The sequence below is a fragment of the Pseudopodoces humilis genome, chromosome 1, assembly GCF_049639895.1.
Source record: "Pseudopodoces humilis isolate 2021_Gansu_Grassland_sample_001 chromosome 1, ASM4963989v1, whole genome shotgun sequence".
Taxonomy (NCBI): domain Eukaryota; kingdom Metazoa; phylum Chordata; class Aves; order Passeriformes; family Paridae; genus Pseudopodoces; species Pseudopodoces humilis.
The window spans coordinates 126772999-126792040 of NC_142200.1; the positions used below are offsets into that span (position 1 = coordinate 126772999).

At 40.2% G+C, this 19042-nt stretch overlaps 1 protein-coding gene across 1 annotated transcript; it reads right to left on the reverse strand.

Moving 5' to 3' along the window:
• Positions 1-4469: 4469 nt before the first annotated feature.
• C1GALT1 (core 1 synthase, glycoprotein-N-acetylgalactosamine 3-beta-galactosyltransferase 1) lies at positions 4470-18402 on the reverse strand. The gene is made up of 4 exons (XM_005518824.3): positions 18329-18402; positions 12450-12689; positions 10115-10782; positions 4470-8910 (listed from the first exon to the last, which is right to left on the reverse strand). Exons 2-4 carry the CDS (start codon positions 12670-12672, stop codon positions 8701-8703), a joined length of 1101 nt encoding a protein of 366 aa, XP_005518881.1. The 5' UTR covers positions 12673-12689; positions 18329-18402; the 3' UTR covers positions 4470-8700.
• Between the last annotated feature and the right edge of the window lie 640 nt (positions 18403-19042).

A 19042-nucleotide genomic window follows, 5' to 3' on the forward strand; every position in this document is an offset into this window, starting at 1 on the left:
TATACTGTTAAACATTTGTAATAGCTTCCTCATTTTGCCCTGATGTAAGGAATAAAATTCCTAGATGCTACATGGAAGAGAAACTCATGCTCCCTCCACTTCTTTGAGGCTCACGAGGACTGAGTTCAGGGTGGAGAGTTCCAGGTCACCACCAGTACCTATGGATCTTTAGAAAGCTTTTGCTTTTATAATAATGCATAACATTTACAAAATGAAACAAACAAGCAAAAAATAATTCAGCAACACTGAAAGTGTTTGCTGCAAAGACCAGATCAAATGAGAGAGCCACCACATCTGTAAGGCTCTGGTTCTCAGCTGGTATTGCTGACACTCCTTGAATCAAGGAGTGCTGGCCAGCACATGGACTGGCACAACTGGGAATTTTGTGCAATTACAATATGTTTATATGAAATAATCAAGGCTCTGTAAATCTTAGTCTATTGGAGAAAATACTAGTAGTTGTACAATTACTAATGAGACTCAAATGCTACTTTTGTATAGATTTAATGTAAGAAGATAGAGCTGATGCATGAGACCGCTCCCATTTGGAACAGTATGAATTTGTGAATATTCAGCTCTCCATTTGATAAGACAACTTCTATGTTTGATAAGAAAATTTCTGCACTTAGACATCATGAAGTTTACCCCAAAAGAAGACATGTCCAGTGCCTTTTGGGAAATATTTCCTTGAATGAGTCTGAACAAGATATATGAAATGCAGCTTTGGAAGCTGGCAAAGATAAAGTGCATAGAGCCCAAGCTGGCTGACAGGGAAATAGTTTAAAAGCAGAATGCTGTTGATTAGACTGACAAACGATGTTTTAATCTGGGTAAATAGACACCGCCTATTCTGTGCAAAAAAACCCTGAGTAACATTGAACAGGAATAGGAACAAAGGCTTCATTGTCCCCAGGAAAGAATTTCCAGCTTCTGAACAGCAGTTTGTTTTTCTAAATTATGTTTGAAAATTTGTTTTAGACATGATTGCTCTACCTGTCCTTGAAACACTAACCATATTTCAGCTATGATTTCAACAGAGCCTACAATGGAATATGTGAAACCTGCTGTTTTCAATGGTAAATGGTCAAATGCTGGTGAAGCACTCTCCTGTGCAGGGAAAAAATTCAGATCCTCAGGTGTGATTTTAATTTTATTTAGGATTAATCCCTGCAGAGTGCTCATCTGGATTACAAATCTAGGAAGGATATAAACTTCAGTTTACAGCCACATCCTCCACTTGAGAAACAGTCAGAGAACAGACATTTAACAGTACTCCCACATTTAGAGTAACTAGATTGAATAAAACATTCATTTAAAGATTAATTAGAGACATATTTATTTGTTTTGATTTCTGCCAAGTATTTGCTTGGCCTTAAGTTAACATTTATGTTAAATCTCATGCTCTCCATCTCCAGGGGCAGAAGCAGGAAGCCAGCACTTAATAGCCCAACATTTGAGTGATTCCCAGTTAAGAATTCATGTGGGACAGTGAAAGAAAAAACCCAACAAAAATCATAGCCCAAGGTTTTAAAGGTGCAGGGTACTAATGCACATTAATTCCTAAGTCTTTTTTATCAGTTGACTTATCAGTTGACAGAGGAGTAAGTGTTAAAACTTTGACTCCCTGAGACCATGCAGGATCCAGCTCTGTCGGGAACACTGAGAGCACAGGGTGGAACTGGGAAGTAGCAGCACCAGAAGGCTGATATGGTTCTTTAGGTGATTAAAGCTATTAACAAAGCTCCTTTCCTTGCAGTCACTTAGAATTTTATCCTAGGAAGGGAGAGGAATGAGAAGGTACCAAGGACTTGCTGGAAGCCACATTAGAAATTCAAAGAAGCAAACCAGCCTTTTTGACTTCAAGATGCCAAACTGGTGGGTTCACAGACACAACAGTTTGGTGTTATACAACTGAAGAACAGTACTGTGAATTTACATACCTACTCAAGTAAAGCAGAGTTTAAATTAAAAAAGTAAGATGCTCACATCAACTTTTAACATAACAAACCCTCCCATGAAACTCCCATCCCTATTCAGATACAAATATGAAAATCTATTGCCATGTAGTCATCTTTCCAAAAGACTGTTCACCTCTGTGCAAAAGTAAAAATAAAATAGTGACTTCAGCAATGCTCAGAAGACAGCTGATGTTCCTCTTCAGACAACATTGCTACAAATAACTCCCTCTTCCCAAGGAAAAGATATTTCATGCTTCTTTAGCACAACTGGCTGCTGGAGTCTCCAGCCAGTTCACCTGTCCATCCTACCAAACTGGGAAGTATTTTAAGCACTAAATGATAAAATCTGGTTCTAACTCTTGTTTTGGAAGTGATTTGCTTTAGGCTGACTTTAAAACCTGTTGCAAGTCAGTAAGTTTACTCTGTCTGTGGGATCATGCATGGCCTTCAGCTCCAGCTGGTATCATGTACTCCTCAAACAGCACTTTGCAGATCAGGTGGTGCACCAATGACAGAAAAAGGAAATTAAAAAGAAGGGAATGTTTAAAAGACAAATCACACCTCCAAAGAAGGGAGCATCTTAGCTATGGCAAAAGAATTGACACTTTCTTATACCCACAGATGTGTAACACAGAACTGGATGACACTTTGGTCAGTACAGTGCAGACTCCAGAACTTGAGGCTGCAGCCTCCCTAAATAAAAGAAAGCTTACAGAAGATCATTTTTTGGGGAAGGAAGGAAAAAAGGGATTGTACGTGTCTTGTAGTATTGCAACAAAGGAGAAACAAGAGAACAGGGGGCTGAAGAAGTCTGAAAAGAAGACTTCAGTGTGTAGGGCACAGCTCAAAACCACATCAAGTCCAAATTCCATTGTTAACAGAAACACACACAGAATTAGCCTACCTGCAATGTTCTTTTTACTCACCAGTGACAAGAACATTTTTAGTTTATTTTTATTGGAATTTTAAGAAGTCTTGAAGGGCTATATATTAGAAAGCTGAAAAAAAATTAAGACCTCAGGCTACGTTTCTGAATTAAATAACCACTTTCCCTTCAAAAATGCCAAATATCACCCTAAAGTAGAAGTGAGATCCCACGACCCATCTGTTTTCCCAAGTCTGTGTTAAATTTCTTTACACGTTGTAACAATGAAAATATTCACTGTGGAGCTCTGATTTTCTCACTTACTCTTCATATTGTCAGAAAAAGCTCCTCACCACCAAATTTCAGGAAACCATGGAAGGGCTTCATTAAGGTGAAACTGTCAGAAAGGAAGAAAGGCTGCTAAACATTCAGGAGCAAGAGCTGGAATGAGCAGGCTTATCTTCCCTGCAGCTTAGAACAAACTTAGCAGTTCCTGGTTGTAAAATGTTTACTTACTTTTTAGTTGGCACTTGGCACAGGGAAGAGCTCTAGGAAAATTCCCTTAAGTCAGTGAAGCTTTCTGTGAGCTGGCTATGAGAGCTTACCGTCATTTATGGATATTTCACAGCTGTGCCTACAACTTCTGGTAATCAAATGGGTGAGTCTGTTATATATTAATATAAAAAAAGAAACCCAAGAAGCAAGCAAAGCAAACCCACACTTATAAAACAGTTTTTCTCCAGAGTAGCAGCTGTAGCTTTTGTTTTGCTCCAGCACTTGCATTGCCCTGCAATGTGCTGGATGTAGTCTGATCCTGACAATTTGAAGGTTACAGCAGCACCACCATATAAAAGCATAACCTTTGCCTGAAACTTGAGAGGAGCTTTTATGGTCTGTTCAATTGGCTCTTGTTCCCTTAAATATCGCAGCTTTTGAGCTCAGTTAAACTGGTTGTCACTGTTTCCTGCACTTTGAAATGAAATAGTTAATTAATCCAGGTTAATAGTATTAGCAGGCTCTATTACAGTACTTAAGGTAATGACAAACAGCTGTACTGTGCTTGTGCCAACACCTTGTCCAACAACCAGAGTTCCAGATGTAAAGGCACCTCCCAGCTGCCTAAGTGCCAGCACTTTTACTGCTGAACACCATTCTGCACAAACATTTGGGTTAGAAAGCACAACTTTTAAATCTTAACAGATCTTTTTTTTTTTTTTTCAGAAATAAAGAGGTTCACTGAAAGAATAAATCCTTTTTTTAAAAAAAAAAAAAAAGGTTAATTTTGGACAGTTTTGCTTTATTTCTGAAGTATCAGTTGTAGTAATTTCACTCAGGAATCTGCAATAATATGGAGACACTGAAGAATCAGGACAACGCAGAAACAGCTGCCTGCTTATGTGAATCTGGTACTAGCACTTACCCATTTTACACTTTAAAAATCTACTATCTTTGTTTGCTGGGTAGCTTGCTATTTTGTTAATAGCATAAATATAGAATCATAGAATCATAACGAGTGAGAAAAGCTTTTTGAATTTCCTGTACCCACCCTAGAGAAAAAGCAACAACATTTTTATTAGACTAAACTGTGCTGCTATGCAACACCACTAGCATGCAGGAGGGGTAAATGAAGACAGCCATGAACTGTGTATGAGATAACTTATTTTATTTTTTCAATTCTCAACTTAATTTTGATGCTAAAAATTGGTCAAAGGCACTTCAAAGAAGGTATTTAAGAAACAAATCCTTATGGTGACTATTCCAGACAAATCACCAACTTTTATCTGCCATTAGGAACACAACTACCTATAATTGCAAAGTGAAACATTCACAGGTTTTAAGTGGAGCATACTGTCCAGCAGCAATATTCAATCTTTTAGACTACTAATAACATTTGTGGAGTATTTTAAATACAATATGGTAAAACAAAGCAAATTACACTTTTGGAGTTCCACAGAAGAAGATTTCTTGACAGAAAAAGGACAAAACTGCCTTTCTCAGTGGTCCTGTATTGAGGGGTCTATTTTTAATCTGTGCGTGCACTATCAGCATCAGTAGCAAGTACAGCAGAGAAATAATCCACACTTTTCTGTCATACAAAGACAAAACACAGTGCTCAGATAACAAAGCATTTATAAGACATCTATCAGCTACTCACTGAAATTTATACTTCTGCAAGCACAACAGAACAAATGGCAACAGCTGAAGAAAAAGTGATTTTTAATATACACCCCCACCAAAGCAAAACAAAGAAAGTGACCTTAAAGGCAAAAGTACTGTGAAAAGAGCTTCCATAAAATGAGAGATGGTATAAACATCACCAGTGTGTAACCTTTTAAAGAACACAGACTGCAAAAATTATTTGGGAGTGAAAGAAGATTAAAATTGGTGTTTTTCTGCAAACAAAGATTAATACTCTCCTCTGCAAACAAACACTAATACTCTTCCTCTGATTAAACCCAGTGATCAGGAAGTAACTTCTTGCCATTCTCAATCTTTCTGAAGAGAAACCATTTACAAGATTAAAATGTTACTCTGTCACACTCGGGGACATTCCCACATCCACTGCCTAGTAATTTCAAGGAAAATGTTTAGATGGGTAATTTAAATCACTATGGTACCAATGAAAGCTTTTAAGTTTTATAAAATTAAGAAACCTCTTTTAGAAACCAAACCACAGAGCAATAATCTGCACAGCCTAAGTAAGCCCATGTTGCTGTGCTTCAGAAAATCTCTCTATCTGACATACAGTCTCCTTGGGCTGCAGAAATTCACAAACTCAATAAATACTTTCTCAAAGCACAAAGACATGAGAGTGAAATAGCAGAGTAATAATATTAGTGTAATATTGTACGTGAAAATTATACTAACTGTTCACATTCCAACCTTGTTCACTGAGGCTTCTGAAGGCAGTGAGATAGAAACCAATTATTCCAGAGCCATTGGCTCATGGTTATGGCAATACAATTCAACAGAGAAGAACAGGTCTCAGTTATAATCACAGAATGTAAAACCTGACACTTTCCTAGCTTGTCGGGAAAGAAAAAAAAATTCTTTGCAGTACTGTTAAAAAGGCAAAAGAAATAGATTCAGAGGCCTATGCACAAGGACACTTTAAAATAAAGAACGGACATTTGAAGAAAAGGCTACTTATTTCTCTGGATAAGTCACCCATTTATCACAAGGTAGTGTGTCCTTAGCCTTATTCCCTTCAGAAAGGGAACTTGCTCCCTTGGTTTTCCAGTCTCTCTGAGGTCCTGCACATTTTGTGGAAAGGGATATTCCTGCCCTGCTGTGCTAAATCCAGAAGCCTCAGGTGGGCAGCAGATAAGAACTAGAACTGCTGCTGAGAAAAGGCTTCACCTTGGGCTCAGCAGTGGCTGGTTTACCTTGTTACCCCAGCAAACAACCTGTGTGGAGCTCAAACATCCTGCTTCCTCCTGGCCACCTGAGACTTATGCTGGATGAAACAGGAAAGCCAGAGACAGGAGAGTCAGGACAGTAAGGAACATGGAGAGGAAATGATTTTGTTTCACAAGACAGCACAGGGCAAACATATAACACAAATCTGCAGAAAACATGCAGGATTAGTTCTGCCTGTTGGGGTAGAAAATCTTTAAATCCCCATGGATGAACTGAAGAAGAAAGCAGAAATAAAGGAACTGTACAGTAGTTCAACAGATCTTCTACATGGGCTGAATTTACAAAGAGATTAGGTTGGGATCTCGATTTCATTTTATAACTTCTTTAAGTATTCCCGAATATTTTAACTGCTTGTTTGAACAATGCTATTTGAGTTCTCAATTCCATATGGATTTCACAATATGATTGGTTTGTGCTTCATGTGGCATAAACATTTAGCTCACAGAAGGAAGAACCTTCCAGCATGTTAACATACACTGTCATCTGGACAAGTATCCCTCTGACTACAGCAAACTGGAGACCTTTTTCTTTCTTAAACCTATGCAGTTATAATGTTCTACTTAAGTCAATTAACATAAAATAAAGCTCGTGTCCCTATCAGTACTTCAGAAGCAGTGCTGCTCATAAAGACTAACAGATTTAACCCTGCAGGAACTATTTAAGCAATACTTGGTAGACGAACTTGGCCTACATTCAGGCAGAGAAGATGTATGCAGCATTTCAACACCATGAGCTGTTTCAGTAATTACCATCAGGCTGCAGAGCATGGTCAGAAAGAAAGTCATGGCTTTACTGTTGGACAACAGAAAGAACTCCAATCTGTACTAGAATTATCTTTGGAAAAAAAAAAAATCCAGTATTTTATGGTAGCATCATCTTCCAGGAACATCCTGAAGGACCAGCAGTAGTAAATAAGGCTGTCTGCTACCACTATGTGCCCTTTTCAAAACAGTGACTGGAGGTAATTAGGTTATATCCAAATTCATCAATATGATGAAGGTGAAAAATAACAAAAAGATGAAGAAACTTTTGTTCAAGTGTGGAATAAAAACACACTACATGTCACGCTTAATCCCATTCCCCATACTGCTGTTCATTCAATTTGAAAAGGAGAAAACCAGAAAGCTTTATATTAACTCTATAAAACATACATTTGGCCTCTGAAAAAAAGTCAGTAATTAAAATACCTATTTTGTCCCACACTAAGAAAGTGTTTCCAGTTAAAAGGCAGAGATACTGACGAAGTAGTGGAGAAAGTTAATGCACTTTGAAAGATTTCTGCATTCAGGCTTGTTTACCAGAATAACTATGTATTTCAGGTTCAAAAACAGTGAAAAAAGGATCATGTAACACTTTGTACTGAAAAAGGTAACAAGAAGCAGATACAGAAAACTTTTTTTAAAGTGGAAGAAAAAAGTGTTCAGAAAAGTTAAATTAAGTACTTCAACCAAATAAACTGGCTTTGGTGCAGTTTTTTGTATCTGAAAATTTTAACCTTTACTGAAAATTAAAATGGAAACAAACTAATTATAATAGTGGCTGAAATCAAGTTGTTATAATGCAACTTCACTAAGATACTATTCTTCCTGGTTTATGTGGCAGGTGGGATGGAAGACAGACTTCTCTTTTCAGAAGCATCTACCTTATGCTGAGAATGCTAAGACAAATTTTTATATCCATTCAACCAATAGGATAAGTCAATAAAAGGGAAAGAAAAAAAAAAAAAAAAGAAGCCACAGGAAAATATGTAAGCAGCTTGCATCTCCTCAGCAATTTAAACAACAGTAGCTGTTTCTGGGTTTCTCTCCAGAAGAGTATTCCTCCCCAGAAGACTTCATATTGTTTTGTACAACATAATTTAAAACTTTATAAGTAATTCATAGCAGTAAATTCTGTTTCTGAAACAATTCAGATTAATCTTGTGGGTGAAATTCTGCCACTCTGCTGATAAGGCAAAGCAGATTGGAGACTCTAATTCCCCATCTCTGCCTAACTTTTAGGACAAGGTATACAAAGTAACTGCAAGATGTTGAGAATACTTCAGAAAGCCATGGTGAAGTGTTCGACTGCGCAGCATCCAATTTCTAATATTAGAACTGGCTTAATGGTAAGGAAATAGAGAACAGAAAAAGGAAAAGAAATACGGTACAATCATCTGTGAACCTGTCCACTATAGTTTCTATACAAATTCTTCCAGATATTATTGTACCAGAGCAACCTCCAATTTCACAGCTTTAGGGCCCCAAATCTTCGTGAGCAGGGCTGCAAGGTCACACTATCCCAAGCAGTCAGAGCCAGCACCAGACTGTGTTGTACACAGGGTGACAAGAAGTGCTGCCAACTTGATTTTTTAAACAAGAATCGCCAGGAGTAATTTCAGTCCACAAGCTTCATGCACAAGTTTGAGGAGACTCTTACTCATTGTACTGGCTTCTTTTTGGTTTTTTCAAAGTCAAGTTAGCTCTCAGAAATTTTTTGCTTTAACTTTTGATTATCCTCCAGTGCTTCATTTTTGCTCTGCTCTTCTGGATTCTTTGACAAATCAGGATTGTACCTATACAAATACCCATATGGACGAAGATGATATATCAAATATTCCAAATGATACATAGTCACAGAGTCAACATAGTGGAATGAAACCGCTAAATCGGAGCAGCATCCAGGACCCTGAAACATAAAACAAAGCAAAACAATCAGCAAGAATTGCAAAGGATGCCTGGATAAAGATCCGGGGAGAATTCAAAGAAATACTTCATTTAATGGTAAGAAATTTACTACCATCAGTCATACATATACTTCAAAAGTTAATGTTAGGCAAGCAAAATGTACCAGACATATCTGCCAAGGCATCTTTCCAAAATAAAGCTGACAAAGTCTTTTGCTTCTGTGATCAAGCCAGTGAAAAAACTAGCTACCCTCATTAACGTCAGAGGTTTTCTGCTTTTCCATACTTAATTTTTGATGCTGGTGTTTAAACAGCACCAAGAAGCAGCAAGCAGGCCTAAATGAGTTACATTTATATGTGAAACAATACACACCTCTTACTTATGTCAGCATCCAGAGAGAATGTAAAAGCAAATTGTGTGTGTACCTGCACCTGTGTGTGTTGACATATACAGTTTAGCAATATTGTCAGTATCTAACTTCCTACTGACAGAAAGCTGTAACATGTAATTGCAAAATTTTGTTTTAAATATCTTGATTTTATCGACATTAATAAGAGCTATAGCATTGTTGTTAACACATTTGTCACAACTTATATTTTATAGCTCAAATTCAGCTTTGAGAACACTTTTCTGGAGCACAGTTTTGGGGTTTCTTTTTTCAGCAGCTTTGATTGCAGAGTTGCTAATATTTTGAATCCAACTGGAATTAAGATTAAATATTTAGAGACACCCAAGAGAACAATTGTTATGTAACTGTTCTTTCAATACTTACTAAGTTTGATCAATACAGCTTGATTTTGATACCAGATAAAGTAGTCTCTATCCAAGCACAGGTATGACAGGACAGGATCACATAGGCAATTTTCATTATGAACTGGTTACAGATGGAACTGTCCATAGCTCAGCCACCCATGCACTGCAGCCTTAGCTAAAGCTGCTGCCTCCTGACACACTAAATACAATATTATACAGCTGGTTTAAGCTACAGAAATTCTTTAGCTGCTGAATACAAGTATAAAAACAGATTGCTGCTTTACAATGAAAAAAATCTACTGATGAACCACTCTTTTTTTCCAGCTTTAATATGCAAAAATTCCAAGTCCTGTTCTTGAATTCCTCCACCTAATGCTAATTCACACATCACACACTCGCACACATCATAAGATGCACTTGACACAATGGATACCAGGTTCCTCAGGACTTACCTCTACAGCAGGATAGTAATTGTAATTCCAGTACCAGAATGTTTTTGGTAGGTATCCTCTGATTAAATGATGTTCTGGAACAAACGGGTGAAAGGTTTCTCTACCACTCGTATCCCTAGAATCTCCTGCTTCCACATTGATGATCTCCATGCATTTTCCTAGTGCCAGATCTTCAATAGAGGAACTGTGAGTGCATTTGTTCATTTTAAATGCAGCAACAAATCTCTTCAGAGCTTCTTTGCTCAGAACATACCCTGCTCCTCCACTCATGTAGCCCTGCTTCACATAAGGCTTAAACCTTCTTCCAAAGTATATGGGTTGTTCAGGACTGTATTTTGAAAGAAGCCATCTCAAATTGTCCAATATAACATATGTATCATCGTCTGCTTTCATAAACCAATCAGCATCATCAAAATAATGGTCATATACATATTGAAAAGCTTTAATAGTCTTCCAGTACAGCTGGTCCCTGCCTTCTTTGGTTTCTAGACCCACAGCTGGGAAGTCTTTATTTTCCTCAGAGCTCATAAAAAGTACTTTATTACAGCGTTGGGCCCAAGTGGCCTTCACATGCTTGGCTTTCTTTTCTAGATTTTGAGGTCCAGTCATGACCCAACACAGTATTTTCACCTTGTGATACAGTCCTTCTGCAATATTTTTATCTTCATCTAAAAAAACAGGAAATATGTAAAACCATATTAGACATGATTGCCAAATGAACTAACAGCACCCTCCCCCCTCCTCAGACATTCTGTTTCTAGATCAGAAAAGACATGCAGACAGAAAGAGGCTTTTGCTTCCAAATGTACCAGCTAATGAACTCCATGCTGAATTCTGGAAGGAAAGAAACAAGGCTCTCAAAGATTAAAATTCTTAAAGCTATTTCAATCTCACAAGATAAAGGACAGTGTAAATCATATCAAAATGGGTGTCTGTTCAGGGAAGTGTGGCTTTAGCAAACCTTGATTTGTACATAAAGACTACTCAGAGGTAACCTCTTTATAGTCTTGGAAGACTAAAGAAAATTTAAAACCAGAATATTTCTGCCATTCACAACGAATACAACTTAATCATTACAACACAGAAAGGCCAAAAAGCTAATAAGCTATTTTATATATATATTCATGTTAACTAATAAAGTCAAATGAATATTTCTAAAACAGCAAAATATGTTTTAAGAATAAAGCCAATGATAAACCAGAAAGAATTTAAGACATTAAGTAATTTAGGATACTGTGAAACTACTATTATTGTTGATAGCATGTTTTTATTTGTAGCAATCCAGCTGAACAAACACAGTTATCTGAGGTGTGAAACAATGTTTTTTGAGCTGCCAAAGCATTCATGCTCTCAAAGAAACACTTTAACTTGATACATACAGAAAGATTTTAACTCATGTAAAAGAGTTTAATGCCCATTTCATGGACAGTGAAATCTGCGTAACTAGTACTAAAATATTCCTGCTTATACTTTACGCAACTATACATCACATTTCTCTGTTTTAAATGTTCTACAATTACATGTAAAACACTCACACACTCATCTTACAAAGTCTGGAGTTTAAATATGCCTAAATAGCAAATTACCTACTAACATCTTCAGCAAATGTATTGCAGTGCAATTTTTCTCACCTAAGCTGTCCATACTCAAACACTCTCTGCATTTGGGATTTAGAATTACTTCATTAATGAAATATATCAAGCGTAAAAGTATTCCTGAAGTATCTGAAGGGTCTACCTTCTCTGGAAAAATAAAAATAATCAGAGAGCAAGAGAATTTCTCTGGCTTTGACTGCAAACAACAACCTGTGCCTGGATTGCTGCATAATCAGCTTGGGAAGTCATGCCCACAGTGACTTCCTTTGACCCCCTGCTCCAATTCTGTGTTTTACTAATCATACCAAAAAGAGATTTTAAAAAAAAATTATTTTAGCTTTATCTTAGAGGCTAGATAAGATTAGAAGTGGTCCAAAATCAGCTTCTTAAGGCTAAAAAGAAATCCAGACACATCTACAATGCTAGCAAAGATATATGCTTAGCAAAACTGACATTTGGTGTCAGTAGTTCATTTGAGAAGTTCCTGCTCCAAACAAGTCTGGATACAGAAGCTGGTCAAACAGTTGGACTCCAAGGAAAGAAAATTACTACTGTAATAAAAATATAAACAAAGCCACCATTCAGTAGACCTCAGGAGAAAAAGTTGCTTAGATGTAATCTGAACGTGGGGAAACTGAATGAAAATGATTCATATAAATTCTTGGTATTGACAAAGCAACCTTTTTAGCAATGCATGAAAAGGGAGGACATTTGCTAATCAGCCAGGTGTAACAAAATACCTTTATGCTGTCCAGCATCTGCATTAAAATTCATTTGTCCTTGCAGCTGATTGTTGTCAGTATCTGCTGAGTGTTGACCATGTGGATCATTGTGAAGAACATGAGGCTGGATCTTAACCTTTTCTTCTAGTATAATGCTAAACAGAAGATAGCAGACGAAAAATCCTATTGCTGAGCCAAAAGTGAAGGTTAGAAGGTTCATCAAAGACTTAGAAGAGGCCATCTCCTGAAGGTGAGACACTGTCAACCAAATTAAAAATACATTAGACTTAACATAAAAATCAAATCCAAAACTATAGGAAGAAATCAGGACTAAATCTCTGAATGTAGAGAACTCAGATCTAGCTCAGTTTCAGCTCTCTTGGGCTTGCACAGGAATTTAAGTACAAGAGCAATGCAAATATCAGTATAAAATTGTACATACATTGATTGTGGCTGTACATAAAAATAACCTATTAATTATATTTATACAACATTTAAACAAGAATGTATACACTGAAATGCAGTAGCTTTATAAAACTGTAATATACATACACTTTTTTATTCTCTTCAGCCTACAAAACTGCACTTTAAAATGTAATAGCTAAGTCTTTCATGAATCTAAAAGATGATGATCAATAGCAATCTACAGGTCAAGATACAGCATGGTCACAAGATGTTCTTAAAATTCCAGCCAAATATATATTACAGGAATTCTTAACATATGTCAATCACAAACAGATTTCAAAGAGTTATAAAAGCATATCTACTCCCAAAGTAGGGCAGTTGTCCTTGCACTTTAAAGAATTACTGAGAATTGACTTTCAGAAGAAAGAGTAAGACAAAATCTGAATTTTCATACAGGAACACTCATTTTTTCAAGGGAAGAGAAGAAGAAAGTACATCATCCTTGAAGCCTCTTCTACACTTCAAAAACTTTGTATTCCAGTAATAAAAACACCCCCTCATATCAGTCACACCCTTGCTCCTCAAAAACTAAAGGACTTGGCTGACCATTTTTATTAAATCATATCAGCAGCTATGCCTGCATAAGGTAGTTTTGTGCATCAAAAACAAGTGTGAATTTTAATATATTTAACACTTGAAAACCAATTTCAAGTTGTTGAGGGTTTTTCATTTTGGAAAGAGTTGAGCTATTTTCTAGTAACTCATGACTAAACTACAAAAATATTGACTATTAAATACACACTGAATTCAAGCCAGAGGCTTACAAACAAGTCAATGATGTTCCCTCCATTAGGATCATTATTAATGACAGCGGGCAGAAACCAATTTAGTTCATGAGGAAAAAAAAGGAAAATAATGGACTGCACAGAGCATCGATGAAAACCATCGATCAGAGAAGAGCTGCAGCCACCAAAACAAATCAATTAGCCTGCCCCCCCTCCTCTCACTGCCTGGGCTGGGTATTGGAAACAGGCTGTCCCCAAGCAAGCTGTATGAATCACCGTGCAGCAACACACACTCCAAATTCCAGCTTTCTGTCTGTTCTGCTCTCCTGAAGGGAAAGCAAAGGATGGAATGCCTGTGTGCATGTTGTTAGGTTGCCACTTCCAGAAATCTACCAGATCTACCGTATACATGCAGATCAAGACCATTTAAGAGTGCCGCAGCTCTCACACATGCTAATGCTTTTCTTCCCACGCTGCTAGAAAAAGGAATAAAAATCGAAAACACAACTTGAAGGACAAAATAAAAATCAAGAAATGTACAGGGTATGTAAAACTTAAATGATTGTAACTGTGATTGATAAGGAGCTGTAGTTCTTTAATATAAACAATTTTTTAATTGCACATTGTCTTCCCTCAATTCAGTACTACATCTTGGTGGAGACAAATGATTACCTTTAGACATCACATCACAAAGTAAAAAGCTGACTGTATAATCATTTGTGACACAGGCCTTGAAAAATTTGGTTTCCAGCTTTTTTTCTATTGTCTTTTACACCACTGAATTGAGAAGAAAACATGAGTATTTTGACCCGGTGCCAAAAAAAAAATAGGGCAAAACTCCCAAAACCTTTAACAAAAGCCCATGCATACAAGCAGCCTATGACAATGCAAAGGATCTACTGTACTAAGATTATTTTTATTTATTTTTTATTTATTTATACTGTACTAAGATTATCAACACAAAGTCCCCTCAGAATTTGCAATACACATAAGGAGATGGCCAAAATAAAACAATGCCTTCTTTTGGTATATTCAAAATGGGGAAATATAAAAACCCATGCATGCCCACAGTATAGCTACACTACCTTCTAGAATAAAAGGTCTCCACTGTTCTACTTTTCAATATTAGGTGTCTCTCTGCCATACAATTTCTGTTATCTGCTCCAACAGCTGTTAAAATTACTCTTGCTTGGCAAGAAAAAAAATTAAAATAACTTGAAAATAATTGCTGCTCATTTAACTATGAAATTATGTACAACTGAGTTATACAGGAAAAACTTAAATGTGCTGGAAATGCTGAAAAATTAAAAAAAGTGCATTCATCACATTGGAAATCAGAAGCTGATTAGGCAGTACTTCACACATAAAAAGGATTTCTCAGGGCAGGTAGTAGCTGTACGTCCTATTTGGTACAAAATGCCTCTAGTTACAGATTTCAATCTAAAATAATCTGTTTATCATTCTATCAATTTTATACCAACAGAACGGGTCACTATAAACATGTGTGGGTGTATATCCACATGTTTGTAAACTCCAACAATAACAGGATAGAAATTTTCATTTTTTATATCTTCGTATTTCACATAAATTGAGTCTTTTAACTTGACAGCAAAAATAACTGAACACTACAGCATTACACTAGAAGAACTAGAAAATGCCTAAAAGGAAGGTCAGTTGTCAGATGATAAACATCCCCACTCCTTGCTGATATTCTTTTCCACGCATGGATTTATTCAGGGGGAAGACATGCAAAACATTTAAGGCCAGGTCATATGAGCCTTTGAGCAACCTGATCTAATGAAAGTTGTCCCTGCTCATGGCAGGGGGTTGGACTTTACAAGGGGTTGGATGATCTTTAAAGGTCCCTTCCAACTCAAATTTTTTGATGAGTCCATAACACTCAGAGAAGGAAAAGGTAAGCACAAAACCAACCAGGTCACTGAAACATCCCTGTTTTTATTCACATCTCTATTTTTACTTCTTGAGTTAAAGAACCCACTACTCAAAAAAACACCTACAATAGAAGGCTAGGTTTGAATTTAATTTACACTCCACTGCTTTACCATGGAAGCTTAAACTAGTATAGATACTTAGATATTCATGTAGGTAGCCCTATTCACATCAATCAAACCAACAAATGTTTTAAAATTCTATCACAACGCAAAAGTCCTTGAAGATTTGGTTTCAAATTTAAGTTTTATGAGTCAACAATTTCTACATCTTCAAGCTTACAGAAAAAATAATTTTCCTGTGTTAGGGGCTGCTGAACCTGGCAGCCCACTGACGTCAAGGCTGCTGCAACTCCATGTGCCCAGATCCAGCCAGGCTGTAAATGCAAAGATGCATATACACATGGCTGACCACACAGATCAGCACAGATAAAAACAAGTGTTCGTGCAGACACAAACATGGCCTAGCCTAGCCTTATGCTGCTCCTCCCCATAGCTGCCCAGGACAATGGTCTGCTACTAGGGAATATACACATACACACAACGTGGATCCCTCTGTAACTGGTCTCAGACCTTCAACCTATTCAGGAACCAGCCCTGAATCCTCAGACTCCCCAGAGCCCTGTTCCATTGTCAAACTGATGACCCTCTGATCTCACTAGTACCTGTCCCACACTTACAGCTGCCTCAAAGCCTGGCTCCCAAGCCTCTTAATCCTACTCACAGGCTAGCCCTGTGTGACACTCATGAGCAACCACACACTGGCATCCTTGCCAAGACCGTACTCACGCACTGCACCCTCCCCAGTTACAGGCACTGCAGACACACAAGCATCTGTGGCTCACAGTCCCCACTCCAGCTGTTGGGCATTTAGGCTCTCACTCACTCCAGTCCCTCCAGCTGCTGGCACACCAGACACAGGTCCTTACAAATCACTGTGGATTTCCAGTTGCTGGCACTTAGAGCTCAGTATGCACACGAGAATAGGGCACAGAGTCCTCTTGCCCAGCAAAACAGTTAGAAAGGCACCTTAATGAGAAAACAGAACAGGCAATCTGGCCCAGGACACAGACAGACTGACCAGCCACTTGTTTCTAACTGACCAGGCCCTTTATCTCATCCTTTTATTTTCCCATACTTCTTATTCCTCAAACCACCTTCCTTTAGTCCCTCCCAGGAGCACCCCATAATTTTGTATAGCCACAAGATGCTTTTCTCTTGCATCCCATATGACCCAAATTTTCTGCCCCTTCAATCTTGTGAGCTGTCCCAGACAGCCCTTCTGGGGACTCCTCTTGCTGCATGTCACACCTGGGCAATGGGGCTGGTGGCTCTCCAATGACAGAACCAGGGGCTGACTCCTCTGATGGGGCTGTGCCTCTGTGCACCCTGCTGGTGAGCCTTTGAACATGTTAATCTAAATTACTGCTCTCACCCTGCTTCCACAAGCCAGTCACTTCCACAAGCCAATGGAAATTTAGGGGAAAACCATGCAATATGAATATATGTCAAGAGTTTGGCCCCGCCGCCAAAAGAAAACAAGCTAACCACTTTTAAAATGAATACCTTCTCACAAACTCGGACGAACTTGGACCATGTACAGAAACACATTAAACAAAATACCAAACAAACAGAAATACCTCAACTCCAAAACAATGTAACAACGTAAAACCCAATAAAACCCAAACCTGCAACCATCAAATCTGGGATTTTTAAATTTACAGAATGTAGAACATAACTCTAATTTTAAACATGTTTCTCCCACTATCATTCCATAATCACTTTAAGATTCGATTGAGTTAAACCCACATACAGAGCAGATTCTTTCTTGTATCCCTTACTTAAGAATCAAGGGGGAAGCTCTGAGGCCCTATGATGAAACAGTGTAAATGTCCTTTGAGAGCTGCATAATTAGCAATGGCATTGATCTCTACTCCCATGTCCCATGTTAAGCAACACATCAGAATAACTCGACCAAAATATGGAAAAAACATAGCTGTGCAAACAGGCCTTCTGCTCCTTAAGTCATATTTATTGCTAGTTTAATGCAGCTATATGCACAAATTGTACATTTACTGATGTCTGCAGCTAGGATTTCTGTGAGCTTCTGCAGTTTCCTATCGACTAAGCGCAGATCGTATCTTTCCACTTTAAATATCTAATGCTGTAAGCATTTCTTTCAAAATAATTCCCGCTTGTTCTACCAGAAAATACAAACCATCAAAGCAAGGCACTTCGGTACAGGAGGCCAACAACCGCACTGAAACGAGACGTGTAACAATCCACAGTACCGGTGAGCTGGAAGGAAGGTTTGGCTCCTCCTTCCTCATTCCAAAAGCTGACACGGTCCTTCGGCAACAAGTGCCTGCGCCCGTAGCTTCCCAGACCTCTCCCAACCCAGCCCTTGCTACGGACGTCCGCCCAGGAAGTCCCCGCTGCGGGGGCGGGAGCAGCGATTCCCGGCTCCCCGGGCACCTTGCTCCCTCCGCTGGGCTCCGAGGGACTCGCGCTTTTCCAAGGAGACCCCTGCTCTGGCGCCTCTCCTTCCCAGCCGTGCAGCCGGGTACCTGCTGTCCCTGCAGCCGCGGGCGCCCTTCTCGCCGCCGGCGTGACACGCGGCGCCCCGGCCGCCTCCTCCCGCCCCGGCCCCGCGGAGAGGAGGCACCCTCGGCGCCTTCTTCCGCGTCGCCCCCGCGGGCGGGACGCTGCCCCCCCAGGCCCAGCGCTCCCGCCACCCCCGGCCCGGTGTCCCCCTCACCTCTCGGGCCGGCGGGGCCCCGGTGCGCGCTCAGCCGCGCGGCAGCGCGCGGGCACCCGCTGGCCGCGCGCAGGGCAGGCCCCGGCCCCCGCCAGCCCGCGCCGCCGCCGGCCCCATCGCGCGCCCCCCGCCCGCCGCGCTGCGCACCACCCCGGGGCGGGCGCGGGAGAGGCAACGCCCCGCCCCCCCGGCCGCTCATTGGCCGGCGAGCGGGCCGGGGGCGGGGCTCTCCGAGCACGCGCGGGTTTAACCCCGTTCCCGCCGCGGCGGCGGCTCCGCCGCGTGGTAGCGCGCGCGTTCGCTCCCGGCGCGGGAGAAGCGCGGCGCGGGCACGGAGTCCGCCCCTTCCTCCCCATCCGCTGGGAGCGCGGCCACGCCGCCGGGCCAGGCCGCGAAGTAGCGGTCGCGCCTCCCGGCGTGAGGCTGTGGGTGAGAGCGGGCGCCCCAGGCCGAAGCCGCAGTGCCGGGGGGGTGGCCGGCCTGGCTGCCGCGCGCGGTGGCTCGGCCCGGACCTGGAGGGGTGCGGGGAGAAAATGTCCCGGGGGAAGGGGAGGGCGCGGGAGCGCAAAGCGGCCGCTCCCCGAAGTCCCTGCAGTCGGTGAGCGGCGCGGCGCTCCGGCGGTGCCTCCCCGGGCACGGCCAGCGTGGAAATGCCCCGGGCAGCGCTCTCCACCCGCCCTTCCACCGCGTTACCTCGCTCTCGCCTGCCTGGTC

What these genes read in the sequence shown, in the direction of transcription:
- C1GALT1 (XM_005518824.3), bottom strand. Translation starts at nt 12,672, where the DNA reads ATGGCCTCTTCTAAGTCTTTGATGAACCTTCTAACCTTCACTTTTGGC. An exon ending in AGATGCTGGACAGCATAAAG is followed by an intron (nt 10,783 to 12,449) that starts GTATTTTGTTAC and finishes CTGTTTTTTTAG; the next exon opens with ATGAAGATAAAAATATTGCA. An exon ending in ATTACTATCCTGCTGTAGAG is followed by an intron (nt 8,911 to 10,114) that starts GTAAGTCCTGAG and finishes TTTATGTTTCAG; the next exon opens with GGTCCTGGATGCTGCTCCGA.